This window comes from Panulirus ornatus, chromosome 16 (assembly GCF_036320965.1).
Source record: "Panulirus ornatus isolate Po-2019 chromosome 16, ASM3632096v1, whole genome shotgun sequence".
NCBI classification, from domain to species: Eukaryota; Metazoa; Arthropoda; class Malacostraca; order Decapoda; family Palinuridae; genus Panulirus; species Panulirus ornatus.
Window position 1 is genome coordinate 10,148,320 of NC_092239.1, and position 16,688 is coordinate 10,165,007.

The 16,688-nt window shown below is 41.6% G+C and overlaps 2 protein-coding genes across 2 annotated transcripts in view; one reads left to right on the top strand and one right to left on the bottom strand.

Moving 5' to 3' along the window:
• LOC139753974 (ionotropic receptor 21a-like) overlaps nucleotides 1-16,688 on the bottom strand; it is a 289,988-nt gene that overhangs the window by 102,955 nt on the left and 170,345 nt on the right. The window lies entirely within an intron of this gene.
• LOC139753972 (ionotropic receptor 93a-like) lies at nucleotides 7,071-13,353 on the top strand. Its single transcript, XM_071670931.1, has 6 exons — nucleotides 7,071-7,192; nucleotides 7,474-7,710; nucleotides 8,422-8,687; nucleotides 10,242-10,379; nucleotides 11,801-11,987; nucleotides 13,046-13,353. Exons 2-6 carry the CDS (start codon nucleotides 7,486-7,488, stop codon nucleotides 13,307-13,309), a joined length of 1,080 nt encoding a protein of 359 aa, XP_071527032.1. The 5' UTR covers nucleotides 7,071-7,192; nucleotides 7,474-7,485; the 3' UTR covers nucleotides 13,310-13,353.

Below are 16,688 nucleotides of genomic sequence, written 5' to 3' on the forward strand. Positions count from 1 at the left end.
AGCCTTATTGGCTGGTAACGTAGTAATACACCTCACTGTTTTCAATCCATATGTAAAGATATGTGAAGAAATGACCTAAATTTACCTTACAACAAAACTGACTTGTATGGCCTTATAACAGTCTTCAACATCTGAAGAAGGTGTTTTAAGATATTATTCTGATTGGTTTCTTATAATGCAGTGGCGAGGGACTTTATAATCCTTGTTGTCAGCGGGTCTGAAAGCCTAAACATTTAAACAACCATCAAACAACACGGGCATGCCTAATTACCTCCAACAGTGTGGCTGCTGTAGACTTCAACAAGCCAACGAAAATCATGGGTAACATAGACAGTGAGAACATATATGTTCATAGCACCATCGTGAAATCTTGAACAAGGTGGTGAAGTTTTACTCGAATGGTATCTAATAAGTAAACTCGACGTCCTTAATGACTCTGGCAGTCGATTAGCCTAATGGGCAAATAACTAACCAACCAATTAAACCTCGAAGTGCCATATATAAAGTGTGAGTGCGTGTCTTGAACATCTGCAGGACAATCACGTGCCAAGACCTATCAAAACTTCACTCAATAGCCTCACTGACCTTGGTAGTCTATACATCTAGAGTGCACATACATAACCAAAAACATGTCAGCATTATATAAGTTATCTGGAGGACTGTTAATGACGTTTCCATTATGCAGCAAAACAATAACAGGTTTCCCTAATTGGTTATAATCATCACATAATGGAAAATGTTTATGTTTCGCTCTGTGCGCTTCTATCATCAATTTTCCTATGTGCCTAATAATAACAATAATAACGATGATAATAATGATAATGATAATAAAACAGCAACAAGAGTATGGAGTTGCTTTCCCCTACAAACCCAACGTCAGAAACTTTTAACATTTTGTGTGGAGATCGGGTCTCAGAAGGTGAGTTGCATTTTTCACCTCTGTCATTACAAGAAGCTTCATGCCGCTCTGTCCATGAAATAAAATATATTTCGTACGAAACAAAATATCATAAAGGTTCCTTTACGCCACAGTGAAAGTATTGTACAATACTGAATGACAAACGTTCCACCTAACCCAGTCACGGTAGATAGTACCTCGGTTCTACTTCAAAGAACAGAGCAACTGATTGTTGCATTTTTCCTGTTTCCCGGACTTACGTACTACTAAAATATTTACTTTTAGTGCCACGTGTTTGTTTTCTTTTCTACCGATTCAAGTGTTTGTTGAAATGAGGATGACTAATATTATTTTCATTTTCTTCAATTGAATTCCTGTCTTTTGAGGATGTTAACCAGGCTTCCCATTCACTTTCCAGACTCTTGATAAGAAGACTCTGATCGCTCATGCTTCCCCTTCACTAGTGTTGGTAGGCTTTAGCGAAAGCATTGAACTCCTTCTCCAACGCTTTTTTCATTTTTTTTTTTACTCGCAGACTTTCCTCGTTCTTCACATGGCATGTGTCCACACCGACGACGAGGTTATCCAATGAAGCTCAGTGCAGTGGTGATGATGTTTCATCTGGCTAGTGCTGTGGCCATGCTCCTCCTACACTTCCGTAAGTGACCACTCACCACTGTAGCTACGCGGCTCTCTCACACACTCACGATAATACCAGCTCACCACTGCGACCAAACTTTTCGTACCATCGCGACGGTGAATTTCAGTTTAACTGTTCCTACCCTCAAACTGTTCGTCCACCACAGTGATCAAGCTGTTCTCATACTCGCCTCAAGTTTCCGCTCACCAGTGCAACTAAACTGTCTCTGTACTCGAGCAGTTGCCAGCTTAACACCGTGTCTAGGTTCCTCCTTCATTTCCGTGGGCACGCACTACCCTTACTACAAGCGTTTCTCTTATCACTAAGAATTATCTCCTCAAGTACTCACGTAGGCTCCGTCTTAACACTGTAATACAGTGCTTGATATTACCGGCTTGTGACGAGGTACCAGCTCACTAAACCGCAGGAAAGAAATGCGATTATTCCAAAGACCGACAACTGAAGATGGATACATTTTTTTCAAAATAAGCAATGAGCCAGGATGCTGAGTCAATTTCGTTTATACGAGAATGTTATCCAGAAGTCCTGGAGAAAGCATCACTAGCCTTCTTGAGCTATCTATTTCTCGTATCGTGACAGACTTTTATTTTCTTCAGCATCCAAACTTCATGGATGCGAGTACTTTCTGATTTCTCAAAGAGTCTCCAAATAGAAAACTGTTACGGGCTTTGTTCTTTTGTCATCTTGCACGTTTTCTCTCTGTCTTCTGTACTGTACTCTCTCAGTTCATCTGCCAAGTTACCCAAATTAGTTTTAATTCAGAGTTTATGCAATGTTTTGTGATGGCATCAACTTCAAAATTTAGTTCATACATTCATCTGGTGTTACATTTCTTCTCATAAATTTCTATGGCAGAAGTTATAGCAAGGAAAACTTTTCTTGTTGCGTCTAGTGTCTCATAACCATCTCGTCACTCAGTCTAAACACGCATTAGAAGTCACTGAAATTTGCAACCTTTTTGCTAGTAGGACATTTATTGGTTATAATAAGCAAACGGTAATACATTGATACAATCACTCCTTGCAAGCTTCTCGTGTTGATCTAAACAGCTGACTTATCATGGTATGCGATATTCTCTTTATACCACACCTGCCAGACCAGCGGATGGAAAGAACCTTCAGCCTGTGTGGCTTATTCATTATAAGTCACGAATCCAGTTCTTCGAACCATCATCTCTCTCTATGATACTCACATCTGGACATAAACCTGTGCATACTTCATACGCAGTATCATTATGTCATGTCAAATGTTCCACTTCGTCAGTGCTATATCTTTTTTTCAAAGGCCTCATTTACACAGTCGACCTTCAGTCTGTTGTAAGCACATTTTATGCTTCACTCTCCACTTAGGCGACGCTGATATTTCATGCGATTCCTCAGTGTTACAGAGACTCGATCAAAATCAACTATGGGCGGTAATAGTCTCACAGAACATGTTATGACAGCGGTAAACGGTGAGTGGATGTGATATTTTTCCACTATGAAAGTCTCGACACGAGTGTATCCGGCAACTTCTGAATTCACATCCTTTTCTCCATATGAATTCAAACTTGAATATAATTTTTGTGATAACTGGTCACATCCAAGATGACTTACAACGGAAGCGATGTGATTCACCATGATTACCTAAATGTAATTAGTAATAGCATAAAGTTAATGCAATATGCCGTACTAGCATGTGGTTAAACAATCCTTTCCATTGACAAACACACAGATATAGAGGAGAATGTTGGCGAGGCAGTGAGCGCCGTGTTAGAGGCCACATCTCAGCCCTCCTGCTCCCTCATCCTCCTCACTGACGGTGCCACTTCCCTGTCTCCTATCCTCAAGGTGATGTATACTCTTAATGCATGTTTTCAAACGGTGTGTATACTTCTCTAGCATTTAGGCACCTTTGGCCTGCTGTCATAGCGACTATTAGGTGTCTAGCTCCGGCCTGTGTGGTGAGGCAGTAAGTAAGCCAGCAAGCGCTTTTGTGATTATACGGTGAGACACTTCAACCTAAAGAGGGATGCAGTGAGGACTTGGCACAATTATTCATACAGTTGCCTCAAGGGCATTATCGGCTGTAGTGTAATTCTCGACTGTGTCCAGGGTTACAATTAATAATGTTTGACTGTCTTCTACAACTGTCTGATGTTGATCTAAATTCAGCAGAAGATTAACAATACAAAACGGAATTACTTACATTCGACTCTATTCTTAGACAGTAAAGTGAGATGGATAAACATTATTCTAAGGAGTAATGCGCTCTATTTATCCTTCATAAGCATATTAAGGTTCTAAATTCATCAGGATTAATTTGAAAAATCAAAGAATAGCAGCATAACTGATCACACAAATGACTGTAAACCTGTTCCTTCGTTGTTTGATTAATCTAGTAAATGACTGATATAATCTCTCAGACTGTGAGCAGTGAGGAGCTATCCCTCTGGGGGCTGACAGTGTTCGAGGTGACGGCAGACACCCTGGACGCAAATGAAACGTCGGCAGAACTCACTCGGCTTGTCGGTGAGGCTCGACGGGTAAGTCACTCGCGTAATACCACTCCTGAGGGAAAAGTGGGTTTTCTCATTACTGCAGAGTTTGGTCGGTGGGTCTCGCACACACTACTTTATAAACGACCACGTCATTCATCTTTCGTGGAGAAGATTTAGGTCACACACACTACCTCTCCACTTAGTTAACCCCTCTTTACTTTTCGTTAGTGCTTGCCTGCTAATTTATCACAATATTAATGAAAAATGATGTTCTCTTTTATAATATCGCGGAGAAAGGTAGGTCAATCATACTAATACTATGGCTGGTATGGTTTTCCTACAGCAAATCAGTCAAATCACTCTTACAGTGCGTTAGTGTCCCCAGTTTCCATGCAAATGGTACGAGGTTCGAATCCTTGCTCTTAAGGGGTATCCCCAGTTTCCATGCAAATGGTACGAGGTTCGAATCCTTGCTGTTGAGAGGCATTAGGTGTTCTCACAGTCTTGATGAAATAAACGGTAATCAAAATTGCAAGATCTCGTAACTTTTGTCTCGAAAATGTAGTCTTACAATGGAACAAAATCTTTGTAAACAATAATATGCTTGGTGGCACCTATCATATATTTCTTCTTATATCCGAGGTTTGAAAGCCTCTTGATTTAATTCTACAGATGTTGGGTTTATGAAAAAGGGAAGAGTGTCTGCTGACGCCAAGATGTCATTTTCTGTGAGTTGTCGATTTCTGGAATCAAAGATTATGATCAGCTAACGTTCATATAACCCAAAGTGTTAAAACTATAAAGTGATTTGCCCTTTTCGCAAAAAAACTCCCGTTTACCAATTTGATGAAAGTTAGTGGGTCTTACACTAAAGTCAAGGCGGGAAAATTTACTCTCACGTAATTGTAACTGATTGCTATGTTCAGGTGCGGCTGGGGTCGTGGTGCGTGAAGGTGGTGGTAGTGAGCCACGACCCGGCCTTCCTCTCCTCCTTCGCCAAGTCCTCCCTCAAGGGCCGCCTCCTGGTGTGGGCCACCAGGCTGCTGGTGGTCACCAGTCTCACCCTCCCACAGCTCCATACCCTCCTGCCCGCCCACTGGACCTTCTCCATGATGAACACCATCTTCCTCAACCTAGAGAACACGGCACCGAACCTCAGGTATACATAGAAGGCGAACGATGAGGATATAAGAAGTAGCTCGCCTGTATGAACTGTATTTATGTTGACAAGTGAAGCTTAAATCTTCTCAGACAAATGTGTACTTCAACAAAAAGTTTCTGAACCATTCTCGGGCATTATCGAAGACGAAGAGATTTCTGACAAGGCTTATTATGATCTATATCGTCAGAAAACATTCAAAATGAATACGAGATGAGGTCGAGAGTTGGCCCATAAGAGAGTTAGTTAAATAGAGATATGTGTACGTACACCTAACAAAGAAGAAAAAAATTATCCTTACAATATTGTGTTAAACAATATGACACAACGGTCGAGGGATTTTGAAAAATCTTCTAGGTTCTGGCCTCACATCAGTAGCCTCGCTTTCCTGATATGTTTTTCTCAATATGCTTAAAATCAAGTATATGATGTGAATATACTGCCTTAAAACAGTATGCTCTATAGAGAAGAGCCACCATAATCCTAAAGAAATGCATCTCGTATTCAACGCTTATCAACCCTACCGAGACATGTAAAGAAATACCAATCAAATTACTGTTACAAAATAATTTGTTTAGTACTTGTCTGTTGCCGCTTTAACCACTTAACTTGAGGAGAGAATGTGAATTTTGGATCATTAAATTTCAGATATGAATAAGACTGCTCATCGTATCTCTTTACTCTCCTTGAAGTTTCAGGATGTACACCCACCTGCCGTATAGCTCAGACGGAGCCCAAGTGGTGAAGGTTGCTGTTTGGTCACTACAGCGAGGCATTATTTTCCTCGATGGTCTCTCTCTTTTCCCCGAGAAGTTCTTGAAGTATGTGAATGTCTTGCTAAGTTTCCCTAGTCTAGAATTCCTCACTGGTATATATTAAGAATGATTCTATAAATCAGTGATAGCTTATATTCAAATGCATCTTCATGAACATCACTTAAGAGATTCTGTGTTACGAATCATTGTAAGGAGTAGACAGATTCAAAAAAACCATACTTTGAGTTTTACGACAACCGTCGACAGGCCATTGTGATACAAACTGAAAATATGTTTCCACCATGTTGGAATGGATATTGTCATTGTAAACATCATAAATTACATTTCATCCATAATTGTTATAAGTTATTAGCTTACGTCGTCAGCAGAGAATCGTTTGATTAAAACACAGAGCTTTAGACACTCATCCCTCCGGTAAATTGATCCTTTACGATGGCCAAAACCCTCATGTTAACTGATCCTTTACGATGGCCAAAACCCTCATGTCAACTGATCCCTTACGATGGCCAAAACCCTCATGTCAACTGATCCTTTACGATGGCCAAAACCCTCATGTCAACTGATCCCTTACGATGGCCAAAACCCTCATGTCAATTGATCCTTTACGATGGCCAAAACCTTCATGTCAACTGATCTCTTACGATGGCCAAAACCCTTATGTCAACTGATCCCTTACGATGGCCAAAAATTAATCATTAGCATGCTACGTGTAAGGTTAGAAGCATCCACCTACGAAGATAGAGGTTGTGGGTTTGAGTCTTCACTCACTATTGCATCGGGTGGGTCGTCCTTTGTTCTCCTCGTTGCAAACGGGTAGCTAGTTCATATGCCTAAGAATCGAAGGCAGCCACACCTACTACTTGCTACATTACACTGATATATACAATAAGGAAAGAAACTGATGCTCTCGTGCCACCTATTTACAACACCGAATTACAGGTTCGGGGGGCGAAAATGATAGTCAGACTATGAGGTTGATTTTAATTCTCTTCCTCTTATGATCGATCACAGTTCAATCCTCTTTCTCCACAGCTTCCATGGAGCCACAGTGAATGTCACCATCCTGCCGTGGCCACCATACTGGGATGAGGTGGAGGAGAAGGACCCCGACGGAAACATCGGTACGAAGTACATTGGCAGTGACTACCTAGCGTTCAAGACCACTCACGAACATCTTAACTTTGTCTTTGACGTTATTCCTACGACGTCGTGGGATGAGGTGACGTTTCAAATTCATAAGTTTAACGCATCTAGGATGTAGTTATGACGCGGTTAGTCAATTCCAGATAAGCAAAAAGGCGTAATGAGATATTACTATATTTCAACCATACCGCAGTGGAAGGACAGGGCAATGCCATAGCTTTTACGGCCGCCGAATCGTAATTCAACAGAATAAATATGAAAAGATGAAAGATATACAGAGAAACTCCTGTTTCCTGATGGGTCCTGAAAAATGGCCCATTATGACATTTCCACGCAAATGCTTTGGTTCCTCCTCAGGTGTTAGACAAGATGATGCAACGAGAATCATTCTTGGTGCCGGTGTACTACATCATTTTCCCGGAGCGAGCGAAGCGGTACGACTTCACCCACATCTACGAATTCAGCCAAGCAACGTTCAGCATGGCCAAGCCTAGCCTGAAGCCTAGCTGGCAGAGCCTCTACTACCCGCTGACCAACGACGTGTGGGCTGCCGTGCTGACGGTACTGCTCCTTATCCCCGCTATCGTTTATATGGTAAGGAAGTTTAGTAAACAAAAGTGTTACGAAACCATTAACTGAATAGCATATGTTCTGAGAAAAAAAAGTATACACGAGTGACTGGGGCTGATGGACAGACTTGCAAAGAGAAAAAAGAGAATGACAAAGTTTTTTTTTGAGATGGTGGTTGCGTGTACCAGAAATCTGATTATAGAGGAGATATGTGTGTTCAGAAGAGGAAAAGGGTGTGTCTTTCTCGATGTCTGAAGATCTATTGTGAGAAACACTTGGAGAAAAAGAGTAAATTGTTTGTGGCATTTATGAATCTTGAAAAAGGGAAAGACAGCAACGAAGAGACCTTGTAGAGGATGCTACGAATCTATAGGTCACATGAACTTTTGCGAAATGGAGTGATCTTTCGTCGAAAAGAACGACATTTGTGCGCTAGTGAGGGAAGCGGATGAGTGGTTCCTAGCGAAGTTTGGTCTGCATCAAGGTTCTTTTTTTCTAAATCGATACTAAAATCCTTCACCAAAAGCCCGCAGTTTAGGAATGTATCATTAGCACAGACAAATGAACATGCAATATCTGTCTATAAACACCATCATACATTCCTATACATATTTGTATACCACTGTGTACTCATGTGTCTTATGTATAGGTATGGGCATAAGATATTTTTTACCCCTGTCTTGTAAGTAATTTAGATAACAATAATCATAATCCATACGCTATAATCTGGCCCAGATAAGTACTCGAGGAAAGGCACGAGATGCAGGAGGGAGAACGTCACTGGGCCCGAGTGTGCTGGAGGTGATGGGGATAGTGGTGGGCCAGAACCTTCCACTGCGGCTCCTCAACAGCAGTTCCAGCCGCCTGCTGGTGGCGGTGTGGCTGGTGTTCTCCTTCGTCATCGGGACGGCCTACCGAAGCAACCTCATCGCCGCCCTCACCCTGCCCAAGTACCCACCTCGACCCGAGACCGTCGAGCAAATGGTCGACACCGTCGATAGGTAAATTCACATCATTTCACTACCGTTAATCACTATTTCCTCGTCGTTAAGACTGAACGTGAGAGAATGGGAAATGCGCTCATAAGCGGACGTTATTGCCGAAAGAAAACGGGAAACGGAGAATGAACGGGATACTGACATGAAAGCATATGTGGATACCTTCTGTACCTGCTTCTTCTGATATAGATGATTTCAATCTCATTCATCAGACAAGAGTTCAACAGCTGTTTCTTTATCCTAGACACTAACTGAAATAAGCAATCGCAAAACGAATGTGGTTTTAGTCTAATTTCATGGATATATAACATGCAGATAATAAGGACGGGTTATAGTGCATACATATCGATGATTTCGATGAAAAAAATATCGAATGAAATGCAAATAATTGATATCTATCATAACCGTTATATACAAAATTTTGAGATATCGCAATGAGCAATGAGCTCTTCACTTTTGCTTTAACAGTCATTGGGAGGGTTTCTGGAAATGTTAATCCAAAAAGCAATAAAGATGCACCATACAATGTTCTTTCACTCACTTCACAAACAACTTTTCTTAGTTTAATGACAAAGGCGACTGTCTAATACTCTCACACTCTCCCCTTTCCTCCCTTGAATGTCTTTATAAACTTCACCACGAAATCCTAAACCACGTCACTTAGAAATTTATGGAATAACCACAGCAGCCTTGATAAATACTTAGATACGTATTTCAGTACCAATTTAGCTTACCAGAAGCGAAGCATAGAAGCTGATGCAATCCTCCTTGATCTTTAAATCCTTCCTGACGTTAGTATCATCCGCAAAGATATTCAGGTACGATTTCAGTCCTTCTGTCACGTCATGTACATAGACGAAGAAGAGGATCTGATCCCAGGACTAAGTCTTGCTCCACGTCACTGATGACCCGAACTAACTCCAAGAAGGCTCCGCTAACATGCGCCCTATCTTCCCTACCAATCAGGTGAATTTTCTACCCATTTAAGAAATTTTCACTCTATGTCTCCCTAAAGATCCAGTTGTTTTACCACCCTAATGTCTGATACAGTATCAAATGCTATTTGACAGTCCGATTAAACAAATGCCACGTACCTTCCTCTTTTGTATAGAGCGATGGTCACTCAAATATGTCTAAGAGGTTTGTGACGTATGACACATCTTTGAATCCATGTTGTATCCCGCTTATTGTCTTAAAAGTTTCTCTTAAAAGGACCTCCGATGTGGTAAAGTGTTAAAGGCTTGTCCATAAATCTTAAAACATAATCGCCGTGTAAATGTTTAAGGCAACAGACATGCTTCTTACACGCACACAGAACATGGGTAACTTGAGCACAAGCGCCTTAAAAAGGTGTTAAAGATTTTTCGGTTGGTGGATGTAACTTTCGTTGACGGACTTCATAACCCTGGTAGTTGATAGGCCCAAAGGCCAAACAGCCAACCAACCAATCAACCAACTTTTAACCTGACCAAAATTTTTCATCAGTAGGATGTTTAATGATACGTAGAATGCCCTGCATCAAACCAAGTTTCTTTGCTTTCCCCCTCACCTTACCAGTGTCACGATGCCACAGTTTGGAGAAGACTGGCTTACATTTTTCGCAGCTTCAGATTCTGAGGTCTACAAGAAACTGGCTAAGCTGATGGTGATTGGTCCTGGAGCAAAGGAAGGGCTACAGATGGCAACGGAACAGAAGTAAGTGCAGACAATCATTTAGAATGTTTGACCTAAATGCCTCTACTCTGGTACGTGTAATTAATAACCAAGTTTCAAGCACATCTCCAAAAGACATACTGAAACGATATTTAGAAGCAAACCCATAAATACTTAAAAGATGTACACCGTACACTGACCTGCTTATAGACTAGTGGAAAAAGAGTATGGAATGCAAATGATAGATCAGGAAAGTAGTCTGATTAGTATATAATGAATGATGAACGGTGAAGGAAGTGGGGGGACAGGATCTAGGAACCGATTCCTGAGCTGAGATCACGAAAGAAGATTCTCAAGTATACCAGCAGCGACCTTCAATCATGGACGATTGAATTAGGTGCCATTTTTCGATGGTTCTTAAAGAAAAAAAAAATCTTTGAATTTTTCTAAGGGAAAAATCTTTGAATTTTTCTAAGAAAAAAATTCATTAGTACCCCTTATTTTCTCAAATTGTAGCTGATGATTTACGTCTCTTGCTAGAATTCCCTGTAAGATTAGCACCTGTGGGGATGTCTGATAAATCATTACAGTGAAATCGAAACGTGTGTAAACAACACCACTTCAAGAGACTTTTAAGTTCTATGACGCAAAGTCTCAGTTAAGATATAACAACTCGAATATGACCACCTGTAAGTATACGGCAACAGATCGAGAATAAAGTCAGAGAATTTCTTTATCTTCTCCTTTCACAGCCTCGAGTGGCTATCTAGGGTTGAGACTTGAACCTCCCCGACATGATCCCAGTGTGGGTAGCAGTTGGGTCTGACATCATGGGCTAACGCTACAAGGCCAAAATAAAATGCTCAAAGATCAGTAGCTAAAATATTAAGGTTTGAGCACCTTAAGACAATCTACTGACTGAAAAGGGTCCATAAGACATTGCATAAGTCCTAAAATATAAGAAAAATGTAAATTGTATAAAACAAAGCAGAATTCCTTACGGGAAATAATCAATTCAATCACATGACCGAGCCCTAATTATCATAACTGCAAAGCAAAAGGGTAAATAGAGAGAAGTGAAAAAAGTTATACAAACACATTACATCTTTAACGTTGATATAAAGAGTAAACTTTTTTCATGCGCGTTCGCCGTTTCCCCGTGTTAGTGATGCAGTGCCAAGAACAGACGGAGAAAGGCCCACATTCGCTCACATCCATTCTCTATCTGTCATGTACAATGCACCAAAACCACAGCTCACCATGTACTGTAACAAAATCAATGAGGGCAAGAGCCAACAATCACAACAATAAGGAGATTACCATAACAAACTGTAACAGGACTAGGAAAAAGGTAGATATTAAGAAAACAATAGCTATCATCCATTCAGTTCATGACGACCTTATCCAACATGGAGATAAAGTGACCATTTGTGGTTCTAATCCAGCAATCACGTCTGCCACAGCACAGCACCAATACATGTTCGACGCTACATGGCCAACATGATCGCCGAGCACTTCACACAAGTGGACGGTACCACACCGCTGTACCTTGCCCAAGAGTCGATCTTCCCTGGACCATCGGGTTGGCCCATCCCTCACGACGCCCCCTACAAACCTCAGCTAGACCGCTGTCTTATATCCATTATTGAGGTAAGGGTTACGGTAGTCTGTATTGATCAACTGCCATGACAGACGTCAAAAAGTGATGCTGAAAGGTGTGAGCATCAGTGGCAGGCTTCAGTAACTTCAGTGTATATCTATCTATCCATCTGGCATTTTTTGTGCTTCGGAACCGCATGTTGCTGAAGCACGATTTCATGTTGTTAAACCTAACTGTCTGACAGTAATGATCAATAGATCGTTATCTACCAGTATCTGTGTGCCTGATGGGAAAAATGCTCCATGGATGTCTCGTTGCTTATGTACATAATAAGGAGGGTATTCCAATACTTGTAAGTGTATAGCCTCTTCTCTATCATGGGCACTGATACCTAAGTTCTTACAACGCATCACAAGCTCTCACAGATGTGGCAGGGCTATTAATCCTAACTGTGATGGAATTTGCATGTACCATGGAAGTGCATACTATTCACACACAAACACACACTCACACACACACACACACACACACACACACACACACACACACACACACACACATATACTAACTTTCATACTTGATTGCTGTTTCCCTGCGTTAGCGAAGTAGCGGCAGGAGCAAATGAAGAAAGGCCGCATCCACTCACATCCATTCTCTACCTGTCGTGTCTAATGCAGCGAAATCATAGCCTCCTGTCCACAGCCAGGCCACACAGACGTTTACAGGGTTTTCCTCAGCCGTTTCACATTTCCTGGTTCATTCAACTGACAGCACGTCAACACCCTGTACACCAATTCGTTCCAATACACTCCATCCCGTGCATGCCTTTCATCCTCCTGCATGCTCAGTCCTATTTCACTTAAAATCTTTTTCACTCCATCCTTACTTCTCCAATTTGGTCTTCTTGTCCCATCCTCTCTATTAATCCCTCCTAACTCATTCTCTTCATATGTCCTAACCATTTCAGTACACCCTCCTCAGCTCTTTCAACCCCACTCTATTACCACGCCTCCTCTCTTACGCTCTTATCACTCACTAGAACAAACCACCTCCCACCAGAAAATACATGTATTCAAACATTCATTTCCATATCAGTTTTCGACTCCAGGGTGGCCTGTATGAGAAGTGGAGCGAGGATGTGTTGAGACAGATCCGTCGGAAAAGCCAAGAGAGGCAGCAGGAATACTTGGCTCAACAGCAGCAGCAGCAGGAGGAGGAGGTGGACAAGAAGAACCAGTCTGGCGGCAGCATCATGGCCCTCACCCTCACACACATGCAGGGACCTCTGATGCTCCTCCTCATAATCTTCGCAGTTGCTGGAATCACTTTCATTGGAGAGATCCTCGTCTTGAAATACAAGATACCCATTTAGAAGACGCCCACACACACACACACACACACACACACACACACACACACACACACACACACACACACACACACACAAAGACAAGAGAGTTTACAGATAGGAAATCAATAGTATTCACAACGCAGAATTCTGAGCAACGATCATTTCATTCTAACCAATGTCTTACCACGAAAGATGATTAGGCATATCGTTGCGACCCAACATGAGCTATGTAAGCATAACTATGACTTCAGTGCAGGCTCGTATGAACGAGGATTAACTTATCTTTAAAATATAAGTAGTTTTAGATTTCTAACCTTAAATATGTCTTTTATTCAGTCACCATATGGTTCTCGCCTCATAGCTATAGGGGAACTCCCTCATTCATTCTATGAACAGAATCTTTCAGGGTACATGGATGGTCACTTTTCCCTTTATATCTCTTTCTTCGTCTATCTGTTTCACTCCCTCTTGTTACCTTCCGATACACCCATATCCACACAAGAACCACATTCAAATATCATCTGCTATATGGATCCGTCCCACTGAGTAAAGCCACTGCCAGATAAAATAAACGTTTTGATAAGATATCAGGTAGATTATAGCCTCACCATGGTATTCATATACACTCTGGCTCGGTCTTTATGCACTCAATCCTATATTAGAGATGCACGCATCACTTTGAACATATAATGAACATAGAAAATCATCAGCAAAAGAAGTGACCAAAAGATGAATCAGTCACATGTTAAACGACACCTCAAACGACCGTCGCAGATATCACACCAGCCACTTGCTCCTCTCCCCATCATCACACCAGCCACTTGCTCCCCTCCCCGTCAATTATGCCGACCAGTTCTATATCTCACCCCCTGTTGTTCTACAGACTTTCTAAATCTTGTACTTCACCAGGCGAGGGAAGTGTTCATATATTGTAACACACCATAACAGCCACACACATAAGGCATTCAACGCTGTCCAGCCTCAACGAGCAAATGCACTTCACTCAGCTGACAGTATTTATATAATTGACAGTTGGACTTCACGGTGAGAATCTGGACAGTTGAATGATGCAGTGCTGATCATAATAAGATAAAATAGTCTCTTATATAATCCTATCAGCTTCATTAACAATCCCTTCTCTTTTGCATACTCGTTGCATCGTAAGAACAAAAGCATTCACACTATTGTTTAAGTTTGCCCAGGGTTATTGGTCTCTGGAACAGAAGAGAGAGAAAAGATAACCCTATTTTGAAGTGGGCTATATACTTATAAGTTGCCAGGGCTGGAGGGGTGAGGTGTGTGAACAGCAGAGGAGTATGAAGGAAGGGTTAAAGATTATGAAAGATTGGAGCCAACTTGGCGATGCATTTCTTCTGAACTTTATTATAAATTCTGCATAAACCAGTTTTGTTGAAGATTAGGATGTCGACAAGTAGACAAAGCATTGTGGACATGGCAACGTAAGACTTGGTTTAGGGGCTGTAGTGCTAAGATGGCCCTGAGAATCATTGACAGGATCATGGGCTGAATTTTTTTCTTTTGCGAACAACAAGACTGGGCTCACTGTGAGATGCTGTTGCTGTGGCCATGTTCAGGCAAGTGACGAATGTATTTTGGTGGAAAAGATAATCGTAAAATTCATGGCAACGGGGCAGAAAAACCCTCTGTTGCTCAAGTATGAAGGCAAGGGAACTGGTTTTTCGTGAGGGACACATCTACATATTTTCCCATTCTTTTTGTGACCAGATCTCATGTTTTTGCTTGGTCTTGTGGCATGACAAGTTGAATGTGTAATTGGACTGAAGTGATGTATTGAATATTTGTATCTCGCTGGTTTTATGATCTATGATACTCCAGTAAGAAAAGGACGACCCCAAGGAAGATACAGAGCAGGTCAGAATAGAGACTGATCTAGTGATTAAAAGTGGGAAAGATACGAGCAGGAAAGCCATGTCTAAATACATGTTTCAGGTCAAGTCTACTCCGTGTAAAAAGAAGTCAGAAGGCATGAAAAATCGACGAACAGAAGATCGGTGTATGAATGATTTAGGAGAACGTGAACTTGTGTAAGGAAAGTGATATTTGTCTAATCCAGAGTGAAGACAAACATCGACAAGTCGCTACGATAGATCGCAAGTTACACCGACAACATTTGACATCGTACTGACTTGACTTGAAAACTTGAAGTTCTAAGATATCAGATTTGTCCAAATCTCTCTCTCTCTCTCTCTCTCTCTCTCTCTCTCTCTCTCTCTCTCTCTCACACACACACACTACTTTGGCCTGCTGCCTTAGAGCGCCGGGAATGGGTAGGAGCTCCTCCCTCCCCTTTCCCCTAACCCAGAACCAATGACAAAAGGCCGCTATCTAACAAACTGGCATTACCACCAGCACCAGAATTATTCATCTCCGGGTTTGGACAGCCTCCTCCACACATACTACCAAGGAGTTTTGGGATCTGAAGCCTCGTAATTAGAAGGTAACACGACAGAACTATGTATCTTACTTCTACTTTTAACTTTTTTTTTTAACGTTTCACTTAACAGCCTAGTTTAACTTAGAGCAGAAGGAAAATCTAAATGTTCAGTCTTTCCTTGGAATGATCTGTGGCTGTTCACTTAATATACATCATTCATTAGGCTACTGGCTGCAAACCTGGAGTTCGTGGGTTCAACAAAGGTAGTTTATACATCTCAAACGTGTAAAATGTACATATGCTATCTGAAATCAGCTGTTCACCACCCGGGGAATCGAACCCCGGTGAATCAGTGTCCATCATCGTGTCCTTAAGGTAGTTACTGCAGTTCTTGCTAACTGTAGTTACCATTCCGTCAATGACATGAGCGGTAATTGTCAATTAGTGTCCACAATGAAGTGCTACATCGTCTTTCCACAACAGTTGCTGGTCAAACGTTGGACATGGGGGCTCTTGGTAGTCATTCCTTTGCCCATGAATGGCACCTTAGTATTCATAACAGTTGTTACTACTGGGCTGGTTAGATCTAGTCTGCAGCAACTGTCAAAGGGGGGCCATCAAACGTCCACGACCAGCAGCTAAAGCTTAATCCGCTTATACAGCAATCGTTACCAAACAGCCAACGTCCCTTGCAGTCATCGCAATCTATCCTTTCCTTCGCTATCATAATCATCGACTATGAGTGGTCTCAACGGTGGTTATCTGATAACAATTAAGGTTAGTAGCAATCAGATAACCACAGAAATCAGATCTTGCGTCACTTAAGTCACAAAGAAAAGCATTTTCCATAGCGTTAGTAACGGCCCTGTTAGTGTCCATTGCGTTGGTAACGCCCTGTTAGTGTTCATAGCCTTAGTTACGGCCCTGTTAGTGTTCATAGCCTTAGTTACAGCCCTATTAGTGTCGATAACATTAGTTACGGCC